The 25,499-nt window shown below is 37.3% G+C and overlaps 1 protein-coding gene across 8 annotated transcripts; it reads right to left on the bottom strand.

Moving 5' to 3' along the window:
- Positions 1 to 15,803: 15,803 nt before the first annotated feature.
- Positions 15,804 to 25,413, bottom strand: LOC124310559 (endoplasmic reticulum metallopeptidase 1-like). Of its 8 annotated transcripts, XM_046774619.1 has the most exons (16): positions 23,503 to 23,902; positions 23,012 to 23,182; positions 22,259 to 22,802; positions 21,243 to 21,370; positions 21,024 to 21,155; positions 20,825 to 20,945; positions 20,202 to 20,510; positions 19,413 to 19,642; positions 19,022 to 19,202; positions 18,656 to 18,840; positions 18,280 to 18,435; positions 18,004 to 18,209; positions 17,811 to 17,923; positions 17,540 to 17,715; positions 17,271 to 17,437; positions 15,804 to 16,759 (listed from the first exon to the last, which is right to left on the bottom strand). In XM_046774619.1, exons 2-15 carry the CDS (start codon positions 23,012 to 23,014, stop codon positions 17,273 to 17,275), a joined length of 2,649 nt encoding a protein of 882 aa, XP_046630575.1. In that variant the 5' UTR covers positions 23,015 to 23,182; positions 23,503 to 23,902; the 3' UTR covers positions 15,804 to 16,759; positions 17,271 to 17,272. The 8 variants fall into 8 exon arrangements, with proteins under 8 accessions (XP_046630575.1, XP_046630574.1, XP_046630572.1 ...); XM_046774618.1 differs by lacking the exon at positions 23,503 to 23,902 and adding an exon at positions 25,395 to 25,413 and having other exon boundaries at positions 15,804 to 17,437; XM_046774616.1 differs by lacking the exon at positions 23,503 to 23,902 and adding an exon at positions 25,039 to 25,115 and having other exon boundaries at positions 15,804 to 17,437.
- Positions 25,414 to 25,499: the final 86 nt, after the last annotated feature.

The raw sequence follows: 25,499 nt of genomic DNA, 5'->3' as shown, positions 1-25,499 counted from the left end.
CATACCAATAATAAAGAATACTTTATAATCGTTAATTTTTTCTCCACCATTAGCGATAATTAAGTTATCGTATCAGTGAAAATTAATGAAACGTTGCGGTTGTTACAGCGATGATCAATCAAGTGTGCAATCTTACAAAGGACCGAATTCGTCACCGCTTGCAGTCTCATAGTCCTCATAGGTGTACTTAAGTCACTTCCAGATCGTTGTGTAAACAATATACAATTTAATCGTTGTTTACCTGGACGCGCGGTTGGCTGGATGTGACACAGCCGAACTTTCGAACCCATCAGCTATGCCGACATCTTGCCTGCCTGACGTCCAGCACCTAATCCTCATTGTTTTTCACTCACCTGATCAAACTTTGTCACAGGAATTACAATACGTGAAACACATCGCCCACTTCGCTTGTTTCTCAGAGTTAAAACAGTTGGAAGAATTTTAATTCGATCCTTCTCTGACATCTTCGTATTTTCAGAATGATTACAAGGTGTCGACGTGACTCACTCTACAGCTATTAGTTCAATAGATTACTTCGATTCTTTTGAATAGGGTAAACTTTTATGTAAGTGTAATATAAGAATTGCACTGAAAAAATTCTTTATTTACTGTTAACAAACGTGTATTTCGATATGGCGGAATAAATGTTTCGTTATTATAGACAAATTTTAGTCGAGCCTAAAATAATTTTTCAATTATCGACAAATTTTTATCGATCATTATTTGGCTTGGCAAAATTTCATAACAGTTCGAAACGTTTATTGCCCCATATCCAAATACACGTTTGTTAACAGCAAAAAAACTATTTTCTCAGTGTCGTCGTCCTGCTGCAAGTGCTTCGGAATTTTTTCAACATCTCAATTACAGTGCTTGGAAATCAAAAACTTGGAATTAGCAATAAGATTTATCGCGAGGCTTCGGCGCTGTTGTATTTTCGGTATGACGAATACGGAGTATCGTTGAAAAACCGAGAGGCATGACTCCTAAGTACTTTCCGAAGAAGACAGACTGGCGACTGCAAGTTATAACAATGTAATCACTGATCCAACGGAGATTAGATAAATGGTACGGTGAGCGTTATGTTTGCGCATGTATACCTTCGTCCACGCCTTCTTGGAGGGAAAAGAAGACGCTTAATTAACACGCAAGTCGTGCGTTTGAAGAAAATAATTTTGGACAAAAGTTTGAAGAAGAAAAAATTCAACAAACGAATTATACACGTGCAGCTGTGAGTATAATTTGTTGCGTCTAATTTATCAATATTCAATCTATAAAAATTGCTCGTACTGTTAATTTTTACTCACCTTCATGGTCGGCTACTGCATTATAAACGCCATGCGGATTGCGGACTTTAGTCGGTCTGTATAATCAGCCATTTTCTATTCGTACCACGTATTCACCAGGAACGTTAAAGGAGGCCTTCTGCTTTTAAGGAGTTTTAAGGAGGCACGTATGGTGCACATTTAACGTTGAAAATCTTAATGCCGTACAATTAATTATCGGTGATGAGATATTTCGCAACCGGCAGAATGACGAAAGTTCAATTCGCGATTGGAGAAGTCTCTTCGTCGACCGGCTCGAAATTTTCTGACGGACCTTGTTTCGGTCAGACAATTTTCAAAGTTTCAAACAAACAAATTCTCACGATAGCCGAGAGACAGATTTGAAGGCTAAAATTTAGTCTTGTTTCAAAGTGAGTGAATGGTCGCTGACGAGCGTTGCTGCAACCGCGACGGATACTGAATACATCTCATCTTCGACCGAAAGGTGATGTTTTTTTCTCACCGAGTCATCATCCGTTGTGAATTATGCGCGTTCCGAATGAACTTGAAGCGTGAAACTGCAGTGTATTGTATTATTTTCGCATATATGAGTTACGCCCGGTAATTCGCCTGTAGGACTGCGATTTTCAACGCTCTAGGCGCGGCATCGTTATGAGTAGAAAATCGAGCCTCCTTCAATTTCACTCTTCTCTTTTCGCGCACGAAGCACAACTTCCTGGCTTCCGTCGGTGTCTCGTTCTCCGTTCAATTTTCTTTCGAATAACTGAAACATCAAATTTCGGCATTACACTGAGAAATATTTCACTTCTTATAATAACTGGAAAAATTGAGTAAAACAGCTATCGTTAAAATAGCCGGACAATAATTTTCGAGTAAAACGTTAAAGTTTGTCAATACGCGTCCAGACCAGACACCCTGTACCGTTCCTGAACTATTTCCATATCATCGCACGCGTATATTATAACGTCTCACGTTATACGATGTAACGTAAAACACAGTATGGTGGGTCTTGTTGATTGTAAGCGTGGCGATAAAGGCGAGCGAAGAAACAGAAAACTCGGCTCGCGTTACGTGTTTATTAATTACAACAAAGGTATTGGCCTAAGAATCTTGCTGCTGCTGTGGGTTTGAGGCATTGACACGATCGCAATGTGTTGCAACCGTTTATTTTCTTCGTACTTAATCAAGATAATCAAGGCTCTCCGCAACAGGACCAAGAGAAAAAAAAACCGTCAGTGGATGATGACGTTGCGATAAAGGTTCTCTTACGTGTTTGCCTCTTACCACGCGGCTCTATCTTTTTCATGTTTGCCTCCGGAAAGGCAAACCCTGATTTAAGCCCCAGCATCGCTAGCTGGATTTCCGAGTTCAGAGCAAGGCTCTGTCTCGAAGCTTCAAAAGATCTCGGCGCGCGGTGTTTAAACATATATTTTGACGTCGTTCCAAAGGCTCGCTGCGATGCGAGCCATCTGGAAGACTTCTACCGTATTCACTCTACGGAGATACTTGACGGCGTTGAAGTTAAAACGAGTTTTGCCAAGCCGGAAATTGATTTTAGAAACCCTTCGATTCGATCCACGTGCTGATTAAAACATTCCCTCCAATTATTTGTTTACAAGTTGGAAACATTCACCGATAAACGGACACGATCGGTGGCAAAAATCAAGTTTTCGACTTTCAAATACTGGTTTAAGTTTGTTCCGTTGCACCAGCAGCAACTAATAATAGAGTTTGTACACTTGACATAGAAGTTATGATTTTTTATAAAAGTAACTTGATTTTTGCAAGGTTCCTTTGAACCAGCGATTTGGCACTTTAAGGAAAACTTAGTGACGTATTGTAGAAAGTTTGTAATTCGTATAAATTTTTTTCACAGAGATCTTTAATAGCCAGGAACGAATGAACTGAAATGAGTTTCAAAAAGCCTGAATTTCTATCGAACGTTATCGATCTTATTGATAGCTTGAAAAATAAAGGCGTTCAAAGGATAATTACACACAACATGAGGACATCTGTATTTTCCTGAATTGTCAAATTTTAGTCACGCTATACAAGTATTTTTAATATGAAACTCAAGTATCGAACAAACCGTGAAATTCGAATCACCGATCTATTCTGTGATTTCAATCGTGTCGAGAAACACGATCAATAATACGTTTCAAAAATATATTTCTTCATGGAATTCCGTTACGTTATCCACGGTGGCGATAATTTCGCCCAAATAATATTCCCTGACTTTTCCCATAAAAAAAATTCAGAATTCCCTGAGGTTTTCCCACGAAACTTGGGTAATCTTGGACAGCTTTCGTGACCAAAAGCTCCAGCGAAATTGCGTACCTTGAATATACAAATTTGTATCTAAAGAACACATAGTATTGCTTCGTTTCACAAAAATAATTAGAAATTGAACAATAACATTTCCGACAGTCAGCTTAATCGAATTTACGAAGCATAGCTGAAGTTTGAAAACGATTTGTAACAAAAGTAAGTTTTTTCCATATCCTCCATCATAATTCCCTGACTTTGCCCGGTTTTCTCGGTCTGTCGCCACCCTGTTGTCTATGCAAATAAATTGCATGCAAAAACTTTATAGGTACCCACATATATTGTACATTTTAAGACGCGATTCAGTGAAGTAACTGTGCAGATAAAAACGATTGCGATTGCACTACGCTTATCCAGGAAAACCGTTCGCCGCAATTCCATTATACTTATCTCAAACGATGCAGCGTTAGCAGAAATTCTCCGATTGCATTTCAAACGGAAGTTGATGGCAGGGTTGGATCAGTTTCGAAATCCCCTTTCCTCGTTCTTGACGGTTAGATTGAAATTTAGGCATCGATTCACTGTGATCTGCACTTCGGTGGTCGTTTAAATTTCTTTAAAATTCTCGAATTATTAATTTTTTTTTTTTATCAAATCGGAAATCGGCTAATCGGCAATCGCACTTTTGGAACGTCAACGAATCAGAATCGGGGCAGACACGGTGCGATATCGAGTTTTTAAAACTGAATAACTCCTCGAGAGAAATCACTGCTCCCATACCGCCCGCACTGTTCACGAAGAGGGTTTGCCGAAGAACTGATGCCGCAGAAGTACCTCGGTCTAAGAACCGGACGACGTTCGCCTCTTTCACCTTTGCCTGTCCAAGAAGAGCCGGAGGCAGAGAGGGGTGACCGACGTGCCTCATTCTTTTTAACATAACGTACGTCGCACCTACTTCGTCACTCATTACACTCCTTCTGGCCAATCACCGATCATCCGAGGTAATGGCGCCCGTTATTACCGTCCTGACGACGATCGGCGATCTGCTGTTTCATTGGCTTGAAAAGGATTATATTGAATTACACGCGAGTCGATTTCTGGTCCGAACGAACCACGTGCCGAATCCCAAACCGTTATGATATTTCCACTGAACGTCCGAAAGATTAAGGAAAGAAAAGAAAATCGGGAAGTTTGGAAAATCGGGTGCGGGCGCCCAAGAGTTACGAGTATTGTGACGTTTGTTCAACGTCGGATGATGGATCGCAATTTGCGACCTTGGCCATGGTGGCCGGAGCGATGACGCGTTCGCGAAATACTTGAATGAGATTCTTTTTTTTTTGCTAAGGACGGAGAGACAGCTGATAACGCGCGTTATAAATATAGTCGAGAAGTCGCGTCGTACGTGCAAACGAGCATCGATTATTCCCGAAATTTGACATTAGTGCGGCAAATGTTGAGCTGAAAAAGTGTCACGCGGGTAATCTTTTCTGCTACAGGTTTGCGTCGCCTCGTTATTATTATAGATACCTGTACCGAGCACCGTGGCCGTTACGTAAAACGCTATAATTGTCGTTGCGAAATCGTTGCAGGACGTATTACGCGACGTGCGTAACGCAACGAGGTCTAATATGCTCTATGGCCGTCTGATACGTAACGACCACGTGACTAAAATACCAGACTGTCTCAAAATATGAGAAATCGCAAAGAATGAGAATTTTCGCGAACGTCGTTTACTCTGTAAAACGGCTCGTAACTTCGATTGAAAAACGAGATATTTATTATTTATTAAATGAAAAAAGAGTTTCGTAACAATTACAGAATCGTCCAGTAAAAGATAGATAGAATCCTAGAATTTCGATTAGATAGAAAATATACTTTACGACAAACGAACGTCCTTACAATTCATATATTTGTCACACTGTAGTTTGATCAAACTTAAGAATTCAACGAAACCCAATTTTTCACCTCAACATTCATCGAGCTTTCGTTATTTAAGGTTTTGAGTTCAATTGGAAGTATCACAAGTATCTGTTCTTGAAATTTAAATCCTCCTGATTCAGATCGACGACACAACTGTCACGGAAGAAAGAAGAAACCGAATTCAAAACACAAACTTCGAAGATGACGTACGTATGTACGTATGATTAGTTTTCATAAAGACTCGGGCGATGCAACGCAAGTCTGACTTTCGAAGCTGGTACCTACAACCATGGATGATGTCACCGTTCCGTAGAGTTCAGACGGTATTTGGTACACCAGGTTCGTGATTGACATCGTAATGCAGGTCGTACTCACTTTATGTACGTTTCTAAATGACCACGTTGCGTCGAGTTTTGGCCATATCCGGGTGCTCGGGTCTATCTACCTCGGCATTGACCACACAAGAGCGAAGCTCGAAACTCGTTGAGCTACCGGAAGTCACGCCCCGGCCATTACGTGGGCGGTGTTATGCGCCTTCCAGCAACCCTGCTGTCCGCAACTCTTGCCGCGACACATGAAGGTAACCCTTCTTCGCTTCTTCCTTCGACCGAAGAGTCTCCTCTTCTTTCCAGCCTGCGGTTTTGGAATGGCTTTTTTTCAAAATTTTAATAATTTGCTTACCCACTTTAGCTACAAATTGAGCGAGAAAACGAACGACCAATTTGTTTGTACTAAAAATTTACTGTACAAAAGCGTTGTCAATTTAAGAAATCAGATTGCAAATTTATCAATTCGGTACAGCGACGTAAATTGCTACGTATTCGTGTTATATGTACAACGAAAATGTTTCGTTTCGCTAAAATTTATAGGAATAACACAAAAAAGTAATTTAAATTTCCAAAATTGTATAGTAAATTTATTATATTTGTTCCGTATCCGAATAAAACATTCGACACAGTGTCAGAAGTTTCTGCATACAGAAATTTTTAACAGCGAAGCGTACATTTTCACATCTGCACGTGTATAACGTGTGTCTATATATGTAAGTATTATATTAGTTGCTGTAGAGAGGCGAGTGACCGGCGTGCAGAGGAGGAGTTAAAAATTCTGTATCCATCTTTGGCGTTGGCTCGGGTGTAAAAATCGACGTAAATGTGTGTTAGTCAGCGATCCTAATCGTCATTCGATCCACGCGATCAATCGGAATGTGGCGAATGACCATCGATCGCATCACTCAGGCCAGCGTCTGTCGTCATTACGTACTTCAACGGGCTATGTTACAGGACTTACGTTTTGTGTATCCAGAACCGTAACGTGGCCTGCACCGCGATCGCATTGAAAAAAAATTCACTTATTTACATGTTCCACGGCCTTGTTTGAACAAGGAGTAAAACCAGGAAGAAAGACGTCAAAAAATAAAGAGTACGAAAAGAAACGGTACACTCTGTACATACCAATACTTCCAAGATTGTAAGGAAGAAATATATCGAGCAAGGAAAGGAAAGCCTTTCCAAAAACTTCGACCGCATCTCGACTGAATATGGTGCGTTCTTTTGAGTTCTAAATTCTTTCGTGATCGCGGTTTTGGTATTCTTTGGGCATCCGGCACCCTTCAACGGTTTCGGGTCCCTTGATCCCCGCAAGACATCTGGATAGAACGATCTTATCAAATACATGTACGACTCTACGCTGCATTTCCTTTTCCTGCCATATTCGAGAACCCGTTACTTGTTACACGAACTTTTGTCTTTTCGTTTAATAATTTCAGAATAGAACCACGATGTTTACATGATCGCAAGTTTTACTAACGCGATGCGAAGAAAATTTTTTCGTTAAAAAGAAAGAAAAGAAAAAAAAAAAAGAAAAAAATGAACGCTACTGAATTCCGTCTGAATATTTTATAAAAATGAAAGAAAAGGAAAAAAGCTACAGATTGAGATCGTTGCGAGTCACCGCGTTTCACCTCCGGACGCTCAGACTTTGCGACATTTGTTATGCAGCGAAGCAAACTCCGTGCAGAAGCTGTCTCGTCAGTGGTAGAAAAGCGAGACGGGAATACGGACCTTGAGTATAACAGTAAAAATCGTAACGCACGAACCGCATTGCAAGTCTGATTTTTTCATGTCGTTGTTACGCCTTCGATCAGGTGGGAAAAAGAAAACGAACGAGAGGAGATTACCAACGAAGTTGGTAAGATTTGGTGTTGAGAAGACTTTGAAATATTTCAATTGAATGAAAAAAAAATTTCAAATCACTCGATAAAAATCTTGCACACTTGTTAACAAGTCTGATGTACGGTAATTAACTCCGGCATAATCTTCCCGGCGATAAGGGATGAGCCGGCCCGACGTGTAGCAATCAGATCATGCCGGTATTCACATTACGCCTTGTCTTATCTCGACGATTTCCTGTCGCGTGTGCTTCACGCCAGATAACGTGAGCCTCGGAACTCGCAGCGGAACTCATAGGTGTCACAAAAGTATGCCGATTGTTTGATCATCGTCAACAATGATGCGTAATTGTACACAGAGATTTTCTGAACCGACTTCATCGGGCTCCAAGATATCAGGGGACAGAGTCTCCAAGTGAAAATATTCCAACAAGCCACACTACCATAATATAAATAGTCGTATATAATAATAGTAATAATAATAATAATAATAATAATAATAATAATAATAATAATAATAATAATAATAATAATAATAATTTTCCGTCGCGCATGATTCTCCTCCAAATAAAGGCTCGCACAAAGTTTACCGTATTCGTATAATTTGATTTTAATAAATCATATTGTTAGACCGGAATCACGGGAAAATCGCGAGAATAAAATTTTTGGTTTCTTCTCCCCTGTTGATTTTTCTCTGGTATTTTTCTCCTCGACAGACGGAATAAAAATAGACGATTAGTAGGCACCCTGAGGTCTTGCAGTCAGGTTCCGTTGAGGAGAAAGTCTTCGACGATTGGCCAACGGTGCAGTTAACAATGGAGCTCCTGCGAGGAGTCGGATTTGTAACCAAGACACGCGCGACGCACGCATAAACTGGCGATCCGCGTCCAAACTCCATCCGGTCAGGTCCTCGGGAGTGTCGCGAGCTCCAAAAGTGGCCCTGCCATGGACGTTTTCTGGGATCTACGCTTCAAAGCTGCTTGAAACAATAAACCTGCATTTTACCAATTCTACATTGGTACACATATACCGGTCTTTTAACCGTAATGGTCACCCTGGTGATAATGATTTCTACGATTTGATACGAATTTTTAGGGAAACTGCGAATTTTCGTACAATTTTTTAACAGGAAATTGTCAAGCATATTTTCTCATAAGAACTTGTATATTTTCATAGAAATTTATATTTTTTCAATAAAAAATATACAAGCTACTACAATTTTTAAAGAAAATTAACAATTCTTTATGAAATATTATGAGTATTTAAAATTTTGTACGAAATAATAGGAAATGATACAATTTCTGTAGAAATTCGTGGTAGCAGGCTATAGGAGGAAGCAGTATTTTTGCAAATTCACAATCAGTGAACCGATCGTTTGAGCTGTTAGTTATTTACATCGTCTTAAAGAAACCCGGAGATTATCCGTGCAGACGTTTGGAAATGCCATTCAACTCTGCAGGATCACATCGTGAATATATAATGTGATAGTAAGCAGATATGCACTATTGGCGGAATTATCTATTTCAAACTATTCTCATATGTTCGACGTGCAATTAAAGCTCCGCTAAAACGTCGTTTCAATGTTTACCATTTCGGCGTTGAGTTTATTACTTCTTATTTAGCAGCCGAATTAGAAATCGGCTCGAATTTATATATAAAGACTGGAAAAACCGCGAGCGTCAAAAATGGCGGCTCACTATCGTGCTGGTGGGATATAATATACTCATACTTCTGCAAATTTCCTTCTCTCACTACTTGAAATAACGATCGATGATTGAAAATCAAAAATAGAACTTGATCGAGCTGCGAAATAATTAGTGAAATCAGTAGGTTGGATCCTAAATTTGTACGTACAGATTAATTGATTTTTATAGTTGTCAATGTACTGCAGAGAAAAATTATTCATCTACATGCGTTATCGTACTATAAATAACGGAAAAAAATAATAACTATTCTGAAAAAAAATGCCCTCAGCTCTTGTTACGCCTCTATTTTGTCTTGTCTACACCGAATTAGAAGCAGAACATGATACAAGTTCTGAATGCGAGGTTCTTGTACCGGCTATGTGAAACTCAGCCCGAGACTTCCGAGGATGCGGCTCTTCGGTCTGGGACGAATTACCGTGACACTAGGTGATCTCCCGCGATGAATGGAGAACTTGTAAAATATTCATAACTCGTTCCAAGCTGAGTTTAACTTAACCCCGAACCCTTTCTTTCCCACTTCGAATGATAAAACGACAATAATTTACCACATATGCTGCAGCGCGGATGCGTCCTTCTTTGAAAACCACAAACACGCGGCTCTCAGCAGCGTCGAGAGGCACCCATATTCTATCGCAAGACAAGAACTACGTCCTAAGTATTTCGTACAGGGTACCAGAATCGACGTAATTCACTGTAATAATGAACCTATGAATGCCAGTGGGTACAACTAAAATTGTCGCTTCGAATACAGTCTCCTCTTATACGAAAATATGCACAATAGCAAAAAAGTTTAATTGCGAAGCGTTCACCACTCGGTTGTATTTCCCGGCGAACAAAAGCGCATCGATCGATTCGAAAGTTTCAAAATTCCCGCGCTTCAAATTAACCTTTGCGCAAATCAATCGCAATGATTCTCGGCTGATTGAAGAAAGAGGGGAAAGAAAAGGTCGAGGCTGTTTGAGGCTCGACATGTATTGAGGATGCGGCCTGAAGTGGCTGTAGATCATTCGAGAGTTCGAAAACTTTTCAGAAAACAATATAACGTATAAAGACAGGCGTTGTGTTATCCCTCTTTTAGCGAGCGGGTCGCAGGTGAATATACGGAAAATATATAACCGAAGCGAGAAACCGGAATAGAAGTAGGCCGCGCAAATGAGTCTCTGCTCCGTGTCTGAAGTGCTAATTGATGAACAAACAGGTACAGTTCAAGTGAGCTGATGCTGAGAAGTGCTGTCGATGGTCTAGAAATGTGAACGAGTATTCGTCCCCGACTCAAATCGCTGCCGAACAAGCTGTATACTTGTTTCAAACATGAACTTTGGGTGTATATATACATACCGGCGTGTGTATTCTTCGTTTCAATACCAGACGACGAATAACTTGCGTATGATTGCTGAACTCGCCTTACCTTTCGGCGCCATTTTGAATTTCTTACTTTATGCTAATTGCGAGAAAATTGGGAGCTACTTTTGGATATCTCAAGTTTTATCGAACGGAAATTTCAGGGACACGAGTCAAATTTTATAAATTTACGGAATAAAAATAACGTTTTATTACACGAATATCTGCAATTTCGCAAAGTAGGGAAGTATCCGGATACTGACGCAATATATATATATTTTTTTATACCCTTAAGTCGTCGTCCTGTTAATGGTATAATGTTTTGAGCAAGGTTCTCGAGGTGTTATAATAAGTGCCTGCGATTTTTTTTTTTTTTTTGTAGCGAACTTGTCAGAGATGAGCCCGCGTTAATTGTTGCTGATTGAAGTGGAGTAATTAACTCGAGTTAAAACTGAGCCGGTAACCAGATGCACCTGCAGGTGAGATGAACCGCATCTCTGCAGTAAACAAATCAATTCGCGAATAGTTAATAATTGTCAGAACGTCTTGCGGAAGAATTTATTTTTATCCCTGAGGCACGTCGCAAATATTCACCCATACTACACTTGAACTTGTTAATTAATACCTTATGTTTTTTAAGTATTATTTCTATTTTTGTCCATCTCACAGATACGTGATTAATTATTATTTCAAACATGTAACAATGAGTGCAACAATATTTGGACGAGCATTAATCTTGCGAATATGTACATAACAGTACCCGCCATTTCCATTTTTTATGCCTGAGAGATGATGAAAGTTATTTAAATTAATCATTTGGCTAATTGCTTGTTCTTTCAGCATTGCACGGTGCATTAATAGTGATGTAATCGCTAATTATTACGTTATTCTGTCGTCTTTATAAAGAATCTGCACTTGAGGATACGTCGGATGTGCGATTGTAATCAATCTATATCACAACGATACACTGAAAGAAATTTTTAGTTCCTTAACTATTCTCATTTATTAACACAACCGAAAAATATTGTTCCAGGTACAAAATGAAAATTAGTTTTCTAGCTCTTACCGGAAAGTCTGGTATCCGTTACAATTCTTTATCATTACGATCACTGTTGCTATATTTTCTTGCAACCGTTGCGAAAATTTAATGCTTGTTCAACAATAAATTGACGTTGAAGCCTTATTTAAGTAAAAAAGTAGAGTAAACCTCAGAAACTGATTTTGCGTTACAATAACCAAAAAAGGATCGACAATAGTGCAAAATTGTTACGCGTACCTCGTTTTACGTAATTCCAACAATATTCAAACAGTTTTTTTTAACGATACCTGTTTTACTGAATTTTTCTAGTTACTGTAACAAACAAAATTCTTCTCAGTGTATATATGCAAGTAAATTCGTCTTACCTCTTAAACGTTGTATAAACGATTATCGGCACAGATTATTCCACGACGCAATCGATAATTATCAGAAATATCGAAGATTATAGGAATTAAGAAAAAATTCTTTAAACTATTCACCATGAAAATGCGACGATTCGTAAACTTGACTTTTGAAAAATTATCAACGACACGCGTGTCGCGGACTCTGCAAGGCGTTTGTCCATCACGCACGGCGTTTAGTCCGAAAACCCAAGAGCGGATCTGTTAATACTAAATTCCTACATCGGTTTGTTACAGGTAGGTACAGAAGCAGAGATATAACGAATATACACCCATGAATCTCGCGGGAACTGAGAGATACGCAGCAGCGCGGAATTCATTGCACGGCACGAATCACTTTAACCATCAGGAAACTGTTCTCGACTTACGGGACCGGCCGCGTGTCAATATTGACATATTTCTCTTACAACGAACGAGACACAAGGAAATGTCCCAGCGAGTTAAGCAGCCCGTTCGTTTCTGCGATTTCAGACCAAGTTAAACTACGTAATAAAGAGTAATGGACCCATTACTACTACGTAACAGGAACAGCAGGAAAATCGGGGGGAAAAATCAGTCACCGTATGATCTGTGAATTGAAATAACGAATTGACTGGGAGAAATTAGGCAACGAATTTCAATTTTTATCGTCTGATTGGTAAAATTCACACGCGACTATGCATATATGCATATATATGTATATATACATCTCACTGCACACTAAGGATAAATCGCGATCAGTTAAAGTTAACAATAGCAGGAAATTACATTACATACTTGTATGTAACAAAAGTTCGACGTTGTATAACTCGGATATAGGCAGAAAATCCATTGAATTTATTTACTCTGTGTAACACCGTCGAGCCACTCCTCGCACTGAGTGTAACGTATTTATCTCAAATTCGTTCACCCGATTACGCGCTAGATAATAGGTAGGTATTAAATTTGTTAATTGTAACGATTTTATATGCTGCACTTGTATGTTGAATTTGAGATTTTTTTTACGACGATGACGAAGTGACGGAGACAAGTGAGGAAATAATATTAATGAATGTGAACAGTTTGCACGTATGTATACATGTTTTAAATTTGTATAGCGAAGAACACCGTAAAAGTATTTCATTTATTACAATGAATTGTCAACAAGTTTTTCCGACATAACAATCTTTACATATATTATAAATTATATGTATCGTTATAATATTACTAGACTGATGTGTAATAGTATACGTACACTGATTGATTAGAATAATAAAAGGAATCGAACGTCGAGACCAGGCGCCACAAAATCAATGCGCAGCACGCATCACGGCGTTACAAACACAGGAACTCTGATAGTATTAATAACAATAAGGATTAAATCTTAATAAATCATCGGCGAAATTACGGATCGAGGTTGAACACTTTTGGAAAAACTATCATTATCGTTAATCGATCGATCCACTTTTTGTTGTATCAAATCCCTGCTTTATGCTACATACGTTGCTACATATAACATAGGCATGTAGAAGTTCTTTTGCACTGCAAATAAGCGTGCCTCTATAAATTAAAAAGAAAAAAAAATCGTTGTCTGTACTTGATCTCGACGTAAGTATGTGAATCTGAACTAAAGTAGAGTATAAAACGATAAATAATATATCACACGTATGGTGGATCATGAACCATTGAGTGAGGTGGAACGAAAATTAAATATGTATAAAAAAAAGTAACGCAACGTAAATTAAAACCCTGTTTCATAAACAATACCAATGATTATTACTAAGAGTAAACTTGTAAATGATTTGAATTGACGGATTGTTTTTATATTTAACAAGATATGATAAACCCCGTAACATACTACATAATAGCTACCGCAGCTACATAGGTAAGGAGGGAAATGGCGTACCTATTATGTCTACAGGTAAGAGAATAAGAGACAAAAATGCAAATAAGAAGCGAAAGCATTTAAACGGAAAGATGTGAATATATATTATATTCTATACCCATGAAAAAATTTGATGGACGTAACCCGAACAAAATTCATTTCTGGACTGCAGAAATTGCAGTAACAAGAAGGATTTTTTTTAAACAATTAGCAACAATCTTCGAAAGCCTACTCCCAGAATTGTATTATAAGTATAACAACAAATCGATTAGAATTACTATAGAAAATTATTATAATTACTTTATTTTCATCGATTATTTTCCTCTTTTAGAAAGATTATTTTTATTAATTGTATTACTTAAAGGCGTTAAGCGGCGAGTTTTGTATGGATGATAAAATATTCTTTAGTCGTACTTTTGACTATACAATATATTATGCTTTATATCAAGGTACTATAATATAAATAACTGTCATATAATGATAATCAGTTGATATTTATACGCAATTCGATAAGTCGCGTCCTTGTTGTGAAATTCATGCTTGTAACTGGTCTAACAATAAGTACTGCAGTACGCAAATTACGTGTTTCTACGACTAAAAGGCATCCAACGTATAAATATTATTCGTCTAATTCAAACTATCATTATTATTATTATTATTGTTATTGTTATTATCGTCATCATTGTTATTGTATAATTATTGTTTCTAAAATTTTTTAAATCTATCAACAGTATTACGTTGCTACGAAAACCTTTTTGAAAAGTCGAACCAGTTCGAGATATAATTTAAGATTTCAAATCTCAGTTAATTCAGCAACCGTTTATATATTGTGAATATTTCTATTTATAATTTTATTGAATATGACTTAGAAAATTGATTCAATAACAATAAATGCTTTAAATACGTTTGATGAATTCGATAGATTCCATCATTGTTTCGTCCAATAAGCCTTTTGAGAGCGTGATAGATGATTGTTAGGATTTCATTTTTTGCAAATTTCTCGTTTGAAAGATATATCTATTACATGTTATATATATTAGAGTGTATAAAAAAAAAACCGACTATTTTTTTTTTTTTCGAAGAACATTAAAAAGTCTTCCGAGTGTCCCTCAAAAATGACCTCGGTAAAATATGAGCTCTTAATATTGATATTTAGAGGTGGCGATTCTCAATTTTCTATTTCTCATTTAAATAACATGGGAAAAAATTTTTTAAAAATTTAGAATTTTATTGCTCGAAAACAAATCAGTGTGAAGATATAAACAAAACATATTCTTGTAGGAAATTTTACGCTCTACAAAAAAGATCTGAATAAAGATTTGCGTAAGGTAAGTCGTTTCGGAGTTATCAGGCCTCAAACATCCAACCGTTTGAAATAATGATGTTATTAATTTATGAATGCTACAAAACTGACTCATATCGTTGATTAATGAAATTTGCTAATTAACATTTCATTGGAAGTCTATAGTTTTAATTTTAAAATCAATAATATTGTGTATTTAAGTGATATGAGTCAGTTTTGTAGCATTTGTAAATTAATAACATCATTATTTCAAACGGTTAGATGTTTGAGGCCTGATAACTCCGAAACGACTTACCTTGTGCAAATCTTTATACAGATCTTTTTTGTAGAGCGTAAAATTTCCTACAAGAATATGTTTTGTTTATATCTTCACACTGATTCGTTTTCGAGCAATATAATTCTAAGTTTTTAAAAAATTTTTTCCCATGTTATTTAAATGGGAAATAGAAAATTGAGAATCGCCACCTCTAAATATCAATATCAAGAGCTCATATTTTACCGAGGTCATTTTTGAGGGACACTCGGAAGACTTTTCAATGTTCTTCGAAAAAAAAAAAAAAAAAAAAAAAATAGTCGGTTTTTTTGAAACACTCTAGTATATATGGCATGGATTTTTTCGGAAATTTTTGTCGAGATCGTTTTCTTACTATCACTTTTATGAATGAACATTATATGTCAGAGCAGCATCGAATGCACTGGCATCATCAGTACATATTAGTTAATCATTATTTTACTTAATCGTATAAAATTGGCATTATATAAATTGTCAAATGACAACTTTAGATATTATATTCATGATATTTTGGCTTTTGTTGATATGCTCTAGGCTTTCGAGTTTCAGAATAACGTTATCTTGTCATCTTTTTAAGAGAAATTGCTCAGTTTACATACGTGCCGAAGTGTACGCGGCTGCACCTGGCAACAAGTTTTATGTGTTATTTCATCATTTTTGTATATTTAGCCTATAATTTATCTAATGGCACTTTATCGTTAATCTTATTTTACGTTACTTATCATCTAAAACAGAAAAAATAATCAAAGAAATTCGAAACAAGGGAGTAACCATAAAAGAAACCCACAACATGTGTCGCATGCGATTTGAATCGTTTCTCGAACAAATTCTGTTAGTTATTATTAGTCATATATTGTTTTTTTGGTCTAACCATTGCAAGCCTATGATTGCTGAAATTGCTTTGTATAGACCTTTTAATAATTATACTAACAACGGTGAATCTTCTCCACCTTTAAAAAATCATCCGTTACCAACTACTTAACATATGTCTACACTATGTGTATGTGTATATATATAATATTTGTACATTATGTATTTCTCGTCCGTTCTCTTCTTCCTCATTAAAGCCTGTATATAGTACCATATTGGAAATCAGGTAGCCTGGTAGGCTGCTACTACGACTTTTGCTTATTATGAAGCAGATTTCTCACGTATCTTTCGCGATTAGGAGAGCGCGAGATTTTCGTGTGCTTAAGCTGAAACATCACGTGATAATAGCTAATACAAGGTGCCGATTACTGGCTGCGGATAAGACAAAAAAACGTCATGAATAAATATATTCGTAGGTGTATGAATTTGTGCTATGCTTAATTATAAGCATACTATAATCTAAACCTAAAAAGTTTACTTAGGTACAATACTTATACATCCAATACCTGTATATTGCATACGAATTAAAAATGATTGTATTTGCAAAAGAAAAAAAAACTAAGTACCAGAGTGAGAATTCGTCTACCTAATTTATTTGCAATAGGAATTTTGTATGCATACTGCTATAATTCGAATACGTCTTAGTCATGTTGTAAGGCGTTTTCGGTTCCTATAGTAGCAGTAGTCTGCCAATTTCTTTAACATGTAATTTACTGCAGTAATACATGGGTTGTATAGAAAAAAAAAGGGTCTTTTGATTGCGTTATAAAATAGTTTTAAACAGAATTAGAATCGAGCCCATGTCATCACAACATAGTAATCATAATCCCAGCTCACCGCTAATATATCCAAGAGGTGTAAGTAGCAGTCCAAGGAATAACTGCGGTCCAAGACGGAAATTGAGATAGGAAAGTCTTGAACCTTAAAGATTTTTGATTTTCACCGTGCAGAAAGTGGCCTGCTAATGCAATGCTCAATGAAGGCCCTTTATGACCATGTGGTATCTGGAGAGAAAGTCATACGCGAGTTTTTAGACATTATTACAACACCTATTCAACGAGGAATGTCATTTAATTTATGCAATCGACACAAGTCTATCAACTCACTTCTAAATCGACGCTGAAACTGTAAGGGTCGCAGTCAGCTGCACAAGCATAATAAATAAAGTAAGTATGTCTATTATTCCAAAGAGGTCCTTCCAGAGGCGGATCGTCCAACACACTCCATTTTATCAGACGCACACCTTCGTACGGTGATAAGATGATGCCAATATGATCAGGACCTGAAATTTGAAAACCAAGATTAATAACGACCATTTCCTGGCTACTATTTTGACTGATACTTGAGCAAAGCATCAATTACAAAATCAGAAATTACCTGTAACATTGAATCTGAAACTAATGATGTTTCCTTTGGTTATCTTCGAAATTCTTTCCAACCTGGTGGGTATTTTTATCAACGGCGCAGGACCTGGAATCCAGCTCGTTTTCCTAGTGTATAAATTGAAGGAATCTGTCAGGAAATCGTTGAGACCTAATTCGTTTCAGCTTATACCAAAGCTCACTTTTACCATAAAAACGTTGTGACAGGCATCAGGTACGGTAATCCACAGTATAACTCTTCTTTGCAATCTCTTAGCGTTGAACCTGCAGTGGCTACTTCTGGTACAATGGTTTCCACGTTGTGTGGGCTGTTCATATCCAAATCTACCAACCAATATCCAGTACCAGAATGCCGAACCGTACCGTTTTCGTTGAAGTATTGTCTGTGCGTGTGCTGTGGTAATAAATATTTTATAATTTCCATTTCCACCGAGTATTTCAATCGATACCAACGGCATACTTACTGCAATCATGAATCGGGCCGGTGCTGGAGCAAGCGGATCACCGCTGTACGGAAAGCCTAACGGTGTCAAAATCAGTATACTAACCGCTATTAAGAATATCCCAATCATAATGCTGATTAATCTGCCCGCATTTTTCACCACGATTACTATGGGTAGCTGAAAATATGATATGGTTCTGCTAAAACGTTTGCTTTCCAGTACAAAGTGCAAGATTAAACACTACAAGGAGCGTGAGAGCAGATGATTTAATACAGGTATGAACAGAAAGTATATACGTGCAGAAATGCAGTTTATATGATTTCTATTTGCCGTTTTCGACTAAACCGTATAATCAAGTGTGCAATTTTTATGGGGTATGAATAATTTTTGAACGTACAGTGAAACTCAGAAGGAGACAAAATATAAACGATATCATATTCGCAATAACGATTTCGGCGTTAATACCAGCACCAGATCGACCCATTATTGGAATAAAAAGGTAGAGCGCGCCTAGTGTCAAGTAAAACGACTGTATGTAAGGCAAACTAATCACACCCATGTGGTACAGCAACCATTTCCCATCTACAATAAGAAAAAAGTACGGTGAATTAGTTTGAGTGTCGGCGTGAAGTCAAATACTTATAGGATTCTAGGTGCTCTTAATGCATTCACATTTTGTTACTAATGGCATAAAATACCTTCTATTTCGACTAGGTAAATTCTACGCGACAAGAAGCTTTCAATTTCAATATTAACTGCTCACCTCTCCATCTCTTGAAAAATTTCTCTCTTATTATATTTCCTATAGAAGGAAATATCACCCAATGTAAGGGTATAAATCCAGATCTGAGTCGTAGTATAACACAGGTAGACAAAACTGTAATCCATAGTAAGTTATACGCATCGAAATACAAGTAATAAAGCGTCCATGGAGTGATATTTTCCTGAAAATACCAATTACGAATCTTGACTTCTCCGTCACTGATATAATCTTCATTTAATGACTAAACAAATACAGTTAATTGATAATCTAGATACTGCACAGCTCTGCATGCAGATCGGTTTGAATTTGCTGAATCATTGAAAGGGCCTGATAAAAATCTAAATGGGTGTTTTCAATGGCATTATTAATTAGTCCCGTTTGTGACACGTACCTTTTTTTGATGATTAGAAACAGCTAAAAAAAATGCCATGGATGAGAATATGGTCGGACAAATGTACAGAAAAAATAACCATGCTGGTCTGGCATACCAGCTCATAACTTTTCCAAGATGAGTCAGAAAGACCGCCACGATTGTTACAGAGATCATTGAGAATATATAGGAACCAATCACAGCTGACACAGACAGTGCCAATTGTTTAATGTAGACCGAATGCCTCAGATCTGGAATAGAGACAGTTTCGTACAAAATTGAGTAAATTACCGAGGTGGCCATAAAAAATTTCAATTAAACATTTTTGACTCTTCCACGTTTTCTAGTACCAAGAATAAACTGTCTTCCTGACCATTTTACAGCAAGTGGATTGCATTTACGAAATTGAAGAAATTTGGCTAAGATCTCAAATTTTCAAATCAATAGGCAATCTTTAGATTTCAACTGTTTTTATGTTCTAATACAATAGTGTGAGAATAATCAAAAGTAGCGAGATTAAGGAAATACAGTGAATTGAAAATCATTTGAGATCAATTTTTCAGGCTTATCATTAATTACCCCCTTATTTATTAGGTTTATTTGTCCGTAAAAGAAATTTCCCGACTTGAGTAAAAATGCCCTGATATTTCCCTGACTTTTCCATGTTTTCCACGTTTCCAGAATTTATGACCACCCTGTAATTGTTGAGTATACGGAACTATTAAAACTCCATCAAAATTTCATATCAAGTGATTGGGTAGAACATTTAATGTGGTAATTTCATTAATTGTTTTTTAATTTTTTTCTCACCTAATTTACGAGCAGTTTCCATGTTGAGGAAAATGGAGTAAAGTCCCGTCAAAATAACAGCGATATTAATAGTACTTGCTAGATACTCAGGCCATCTAACTACAAATGCACCCAAGAAATCGAAAAACACTAGACTTCCTTTTTGATGATTCATTACTATGTCAGAAAGATAGTGACCAGCCGTTATTCCACGTACTAATGCCAAGATGTTGTCTCCGGTTCTTTGCAGGGAACCTAGTGGCACTTGATCTACGTTATCAAACCTTGTATGATAGACATACCCATTTGTTGACCATGCAAAATCAAGACCTGTTGAAGGGAAACATCGGAGTTACATGTAGAGCTGAAATACTGATATGAATCAAATACATCGGCTTGATCAATAGACTTTTATATTACCCAGTTCCGTAAATTTTTTCAGAAGACGAAACATAGCGAATGTTCAAAAAAAATTTTATTCGTATTTTCAGCAAATTAACTCTTGGCAATAAGTACTTTTTCATTTTCAGAAAGCGGGGAAAAAATTTATATTTATGAAAGTTTCAGAACTACTTGGTTTGAGATAGACAAGTTTCTGGCAAAGAAATGTTACAAGAGATATTTTGCAGTATTTGATTTCATACCAGAAACTTTTCCAAAGTCTCGAAATATCCGGAAATCCGTATCTCCAGGGATGACTCCGCTCTGAAATATTTCTTGTGCTAATGATGAAGCGTATGGGTATGGGACAGACTCAGAGTAAACCTGCAAAATATACCAACTGTGTAAAAAAGATGCATGATAATCGGTTTTCGGTTGTTCAATTATATGTTCAATTCTTACTTCCAAAATCCAAGGATTGTCAGGACCAGCTTGAAACAATAATTCACGTCCGCCTGCTCCACAGGCTTCTAAATTTATGAAAGACTTTACTTCGCTCGCCCATTTGTGCTGCGTTATAAAACCATGCGATGCCTGAAATTATAATATGAGTTGAAAATATTTATGTGACCAATGTGTATTCCTGTATGTGGCGAAATGGAATGAAGGCTTTGAACAAACCTGCATCAAATTTTCTTCAGCTCCGTTAAATAGAAATATAATATTGTGCTTCAATATCTTTGGACTTTGAGCTATTATTCTCAGCATCTCCAACATTACGGCACATCCAGCGCCGTCATCTGAACCACCTATACAGTTTATACAGCTATGAATTAATTGTTGAAAAAATTATCAAAATTGTGATATAAACTTTTTATATCTTGGGTCAAATTGTAATTTTTCAGTGCAATTTATTCTATTTATGCATGGCTAGTAATAGCTGAGTAGAAAGAATAATTTGATATTTCTGATGAACCAAATTTCTTGTAAAACCAAAGTTCAAATTTGAGAGGTCAAATTGATCAAGTGCTCATTTAAAAGTAGAGTAATTTGGCTGAACGCCTTTAACCGAGGTCGGCTGCAGAGAAGGAAATATTAATGATCATAAAATCAGGCCTTGAACAATGATTGAAGTTATTTTTTATTACCATTCAACTCTCGACGCAAGAATGAGATTTTTACGACACGAACACACCAGATACTAATAAATATTGAATATCCTACATGAAGCCTTCCACATATTTTTCCATTGAGAGAAAGGGACAAGTAAAACCAAAGTTTGAAAAGTAACTACATAGATGGTTAAAAAAAATTTTCAATTCACAGATTCAAATTTAAATTCAGATTTAAATTAAAACACTGATTCAAAATGACCATAGAAAATGATATTTTCTTGACTTTCCTAAAGTTTCCGCATGTCCAAGTCTTATGGCTACTCTGATTATTCACCATTGTTTTATTCGGCGATAAAAAGAAATATGGTTCGCGTTCTCATAACTTTCTGATATATAGAAGATTTATCAAGTAAGCAAGTCCAAAAAGCAATGTTTAGTGATCCTTAGCAAGAAAACAAATTCAAATAATTGTACAATTGAAGAAATAATACTCCTTTATTCCACGCAAACTCACACATAATGTTCTCAATAGTTTTTTAAAATTTGAAATTCATCAAATATCTCATATGAATAAAAACTCACCAGGGCTCTCGGGAAACGTATCAAAATGACAGTTAACCAACAAGCTGTGTTTCGAGTTGATTCTCGACCCAACTTTAACAATAACATTTTGAACATTTCTATAAACATTGGTCATCCCATCCAGGAAAGTTAATGGAAATGCACCGCTGTGTTTAGTGATGTCAATTTGAATTTCATGACTGTTATGAGCATCTTTGACAATGTTTTGAATTTCAGTCTTCAAAAAATTAACAGCCATGACCTCATTCTCATAGCTACCAGTTATCCGAGGGCCAATTTTAGTCAATTTGACTAAATTGTTTCTTGCTCTCTCGGCGACAAACTTTTCAGGATAAAGGCCCTCGGTGTCGGTCAACAACGGCTCTGGCAATTTCTTTTCCAAAACAATCACTGTCAAGGACACTGCCAAAAGGCATAACAGCAGGTACAACAAATGGTGTGTTTCATTCAGCGTCTCAAACGTCCTCGATTGCCTTTTCTTCGAGTAAAATACTTCATCTGATATTTCTTTTGATGAATGAACGCGAAGTCTGACTCCATCGTTCTGAAAATGAATTGTTACTCCAGGCATTGTTTGACAACGAAAGAAAATTTATTAAAAATTAGCGAATCAGTAGAAACTTAAATAATTTGACTTTAATATTTTTAAACTTCTCTGCATGCATTTATGCATTTTCGTATAGCCAGAGATTATGAATGACTCGCGATTATTTTTTGCTGACGTTAAACGACTTATGAATAAACATCACTTACCATGGTCACTGAATATGAGAAGCAATAATGTAAGAGCTCAACAGCGTCGTGAAATATTGCTGACAAAGATTATCGGACGTTGCGTTTTTGGTGTGCAGTGTCTAGAATTTCGACAAATTTCTAATGAGCTGTCAAACTCTTCTTAATCATAACGTTCCATCCACAGAGCACCTAGACGTCAAATAAGAAATCGTCTATATGAAAAAGAAACATCAAATCCACAGCTTATCAGGCTATCTCGTATATGTATTTATATCGTATAAAAGATAAGTTAATCGCTCGATTTGTAATACCGCATGTGCAATAAGAGAACGTGAGAGACCCGCGTGCAAAATGCGCGGGTGGTATAATAACGCTATTCGAGGAAACAAGGTTTTTGTTAAGAACGACTCGATCGATCATCATAAATATTTCAATTTTCCCTTCACAATCACGATTCGTGTTGATTACGTACGTATGTGCATTTCAATTATACAGTACGTTATACCAACCAGGAGAACCGCTTGTTAACAATTTCGATTGTGAGATTATTTGGCGAGAGACGAGCGACGAACCAGCGACGTGTTACAGATTATCACAGTGTGCGTACAGTAGTTTGTAGAAAAATTGATCTACCGATAAACTATTAATAGGTATGTAACCTTCTTTTCTTTATTACATTTATAGACACACGAACAAGCCGCTCGCTCGATTAACACCGAACTGCAGGTCTGTGCAACCTGTTCGATAAATGACATAACATTATCAACGACTCGGCGCGAAGGCAGCGGCGCGGCGACTGCGGTGCTCATGCAGTCATTCGATGCAGGATTCCCCTGCAGTACGGATGATGCGTGGACTGCGCAGACGATATGTAACTACCTAAGTACCAAGCACGGACTTATGGAAGGAGCCATTTCCTGCGGGAATGCGGCGCACGGCAGGTCTGGAAACTCGCTCAAAATTTCAATGGAGGGGGTGTTCTCTTGTTGAAGCACCGGCCGTTTCGCCTAGTGACTACAAGTGTCGCTGCTATCGAGGGATTCAGGCTATGTGAGCGAGACGGAAACAGGTTTCAAAACACACTGTTTCCATCTCTTTCGCATAGTCTGAATCCCTCTACCGTAGCGACACTCGTGGTCACTAGGCGAAACGGCCGGTGCTTCAATAAGAGGACATACCCCCACCATCAGAGTTTCCAGACCTGCATGTAAGATCCTGATGCGGTGAAAGACGGAAGGGGAATCAGAGCCGTCAGCCATCTTGATGAGCTAAATAGATATACGTATACCACGGACCACGGAGGCACACGGATATGTACGCACGTGCAGTTGTTCGTTATTATTGTATAGGTTAGTTCGGAAGGTAGCCGATCACGGACTGAGAATTCGGAATAATACAACATGTCTTTTTGTGTAGCGCCTAACTGCAAAAACAGATCTTTTTCAAAATCACAAAAACAATGCGAGGTCGAAGTAGGGACTAAGGCTACATTTCACCTGTAAGTATAAGTAACGATTATGGAACTGTAAATAATGTGAATGCTGTGATGCCAAGTAATGTATTTGTATCTATATTCATTCAAGTTTTCCGAAAAATATTGAGAGGCGTAGGATATGGCTTGATACGATAGGGTTGACGAACACAAGTGTGATAAAGTATGCTCGTTTATGTTCATATCATTTTTCAGCGGAATCATTCGATAGAACATTTGCCTTCAAAGTTAGGCTGAAAGATGATGCTATTCCAAATGTGAGTTCAATTTATAGTTTTTGAACACAAATATATTTCAGCATGTGAATGTAAATCATTTATTTATGTACGTTCACGAATTATTCAACGCGATGTTTTCTGTTCATTCTGTCGTTGTATTATCTTTTTTTTTTTTGTTTTTTCTTTGTACACATCTATACTCAGTATTATTCTGGTTCTATGTCAAGTGCTACGCACCTCTATAGAATGTACGCCGGAATTAAAATTGGATTGAAAAAAATGTGCTTACCCGCAGTTTCTTATACAAAAAGAATTGAAGCTGTGTTCGTACATACCTATACAGTTCGAGGAAATAGTTTATCGCACCGATCTGTCCAAAAAACTAATACTACCTAAAGTGAATCGTTTAAACGTGGCGTCCGAAAACTTAGCTCATTAATATGGCCGACGTGCTACCACATGTACTCTCCCCAAGGCGCAAACCCCTCGCCACAAGCCTAGCTTACGCTCCATAAGTCCATGGTACCAAGCCGGCTGGGCTACATCCATTCACGAGTTGAAGTTACGTGTAGACGATAAAAAAAAATTTATCGCTCCACTTCGCGCTATGTTCGAAACAATTCGGCTGTTAAAGCAATCTTCTACGTTAAAATTCTCCGATTCAATCTTGCGCGCAGTTGTACATACCTACCAAGAGAACATCTTGAAAGTTAACACTCGGTCACCGCCGTCTCGGCACCACTCACGTTCTTCGTCTCACGTTTTTCGCAGGCTGGCCATCCGATATTTAATTTCA

This window comes from Neodiprion virginianus, chromosome 1, assembly GCF_021901495.1.
Source record: "Neodiprion virginianus isolate iyNeoVirg1 chromosome 1, iyNeoVirg1.1, whole genome shotgun sequence".
In the NCBI taxonomy this organism is placed as follows: Eukaryota; Metazoa; Arthropoda; class Insecta; order Hymenoptera; family Diprionidae; genus Neodiprion; species Neodiprion virginianus.
The sequence above is the reverse complement of the archived record's forward strand: the minus strand, read 5'-3'. Positions and strand labels throughout refer to the sequence as shown.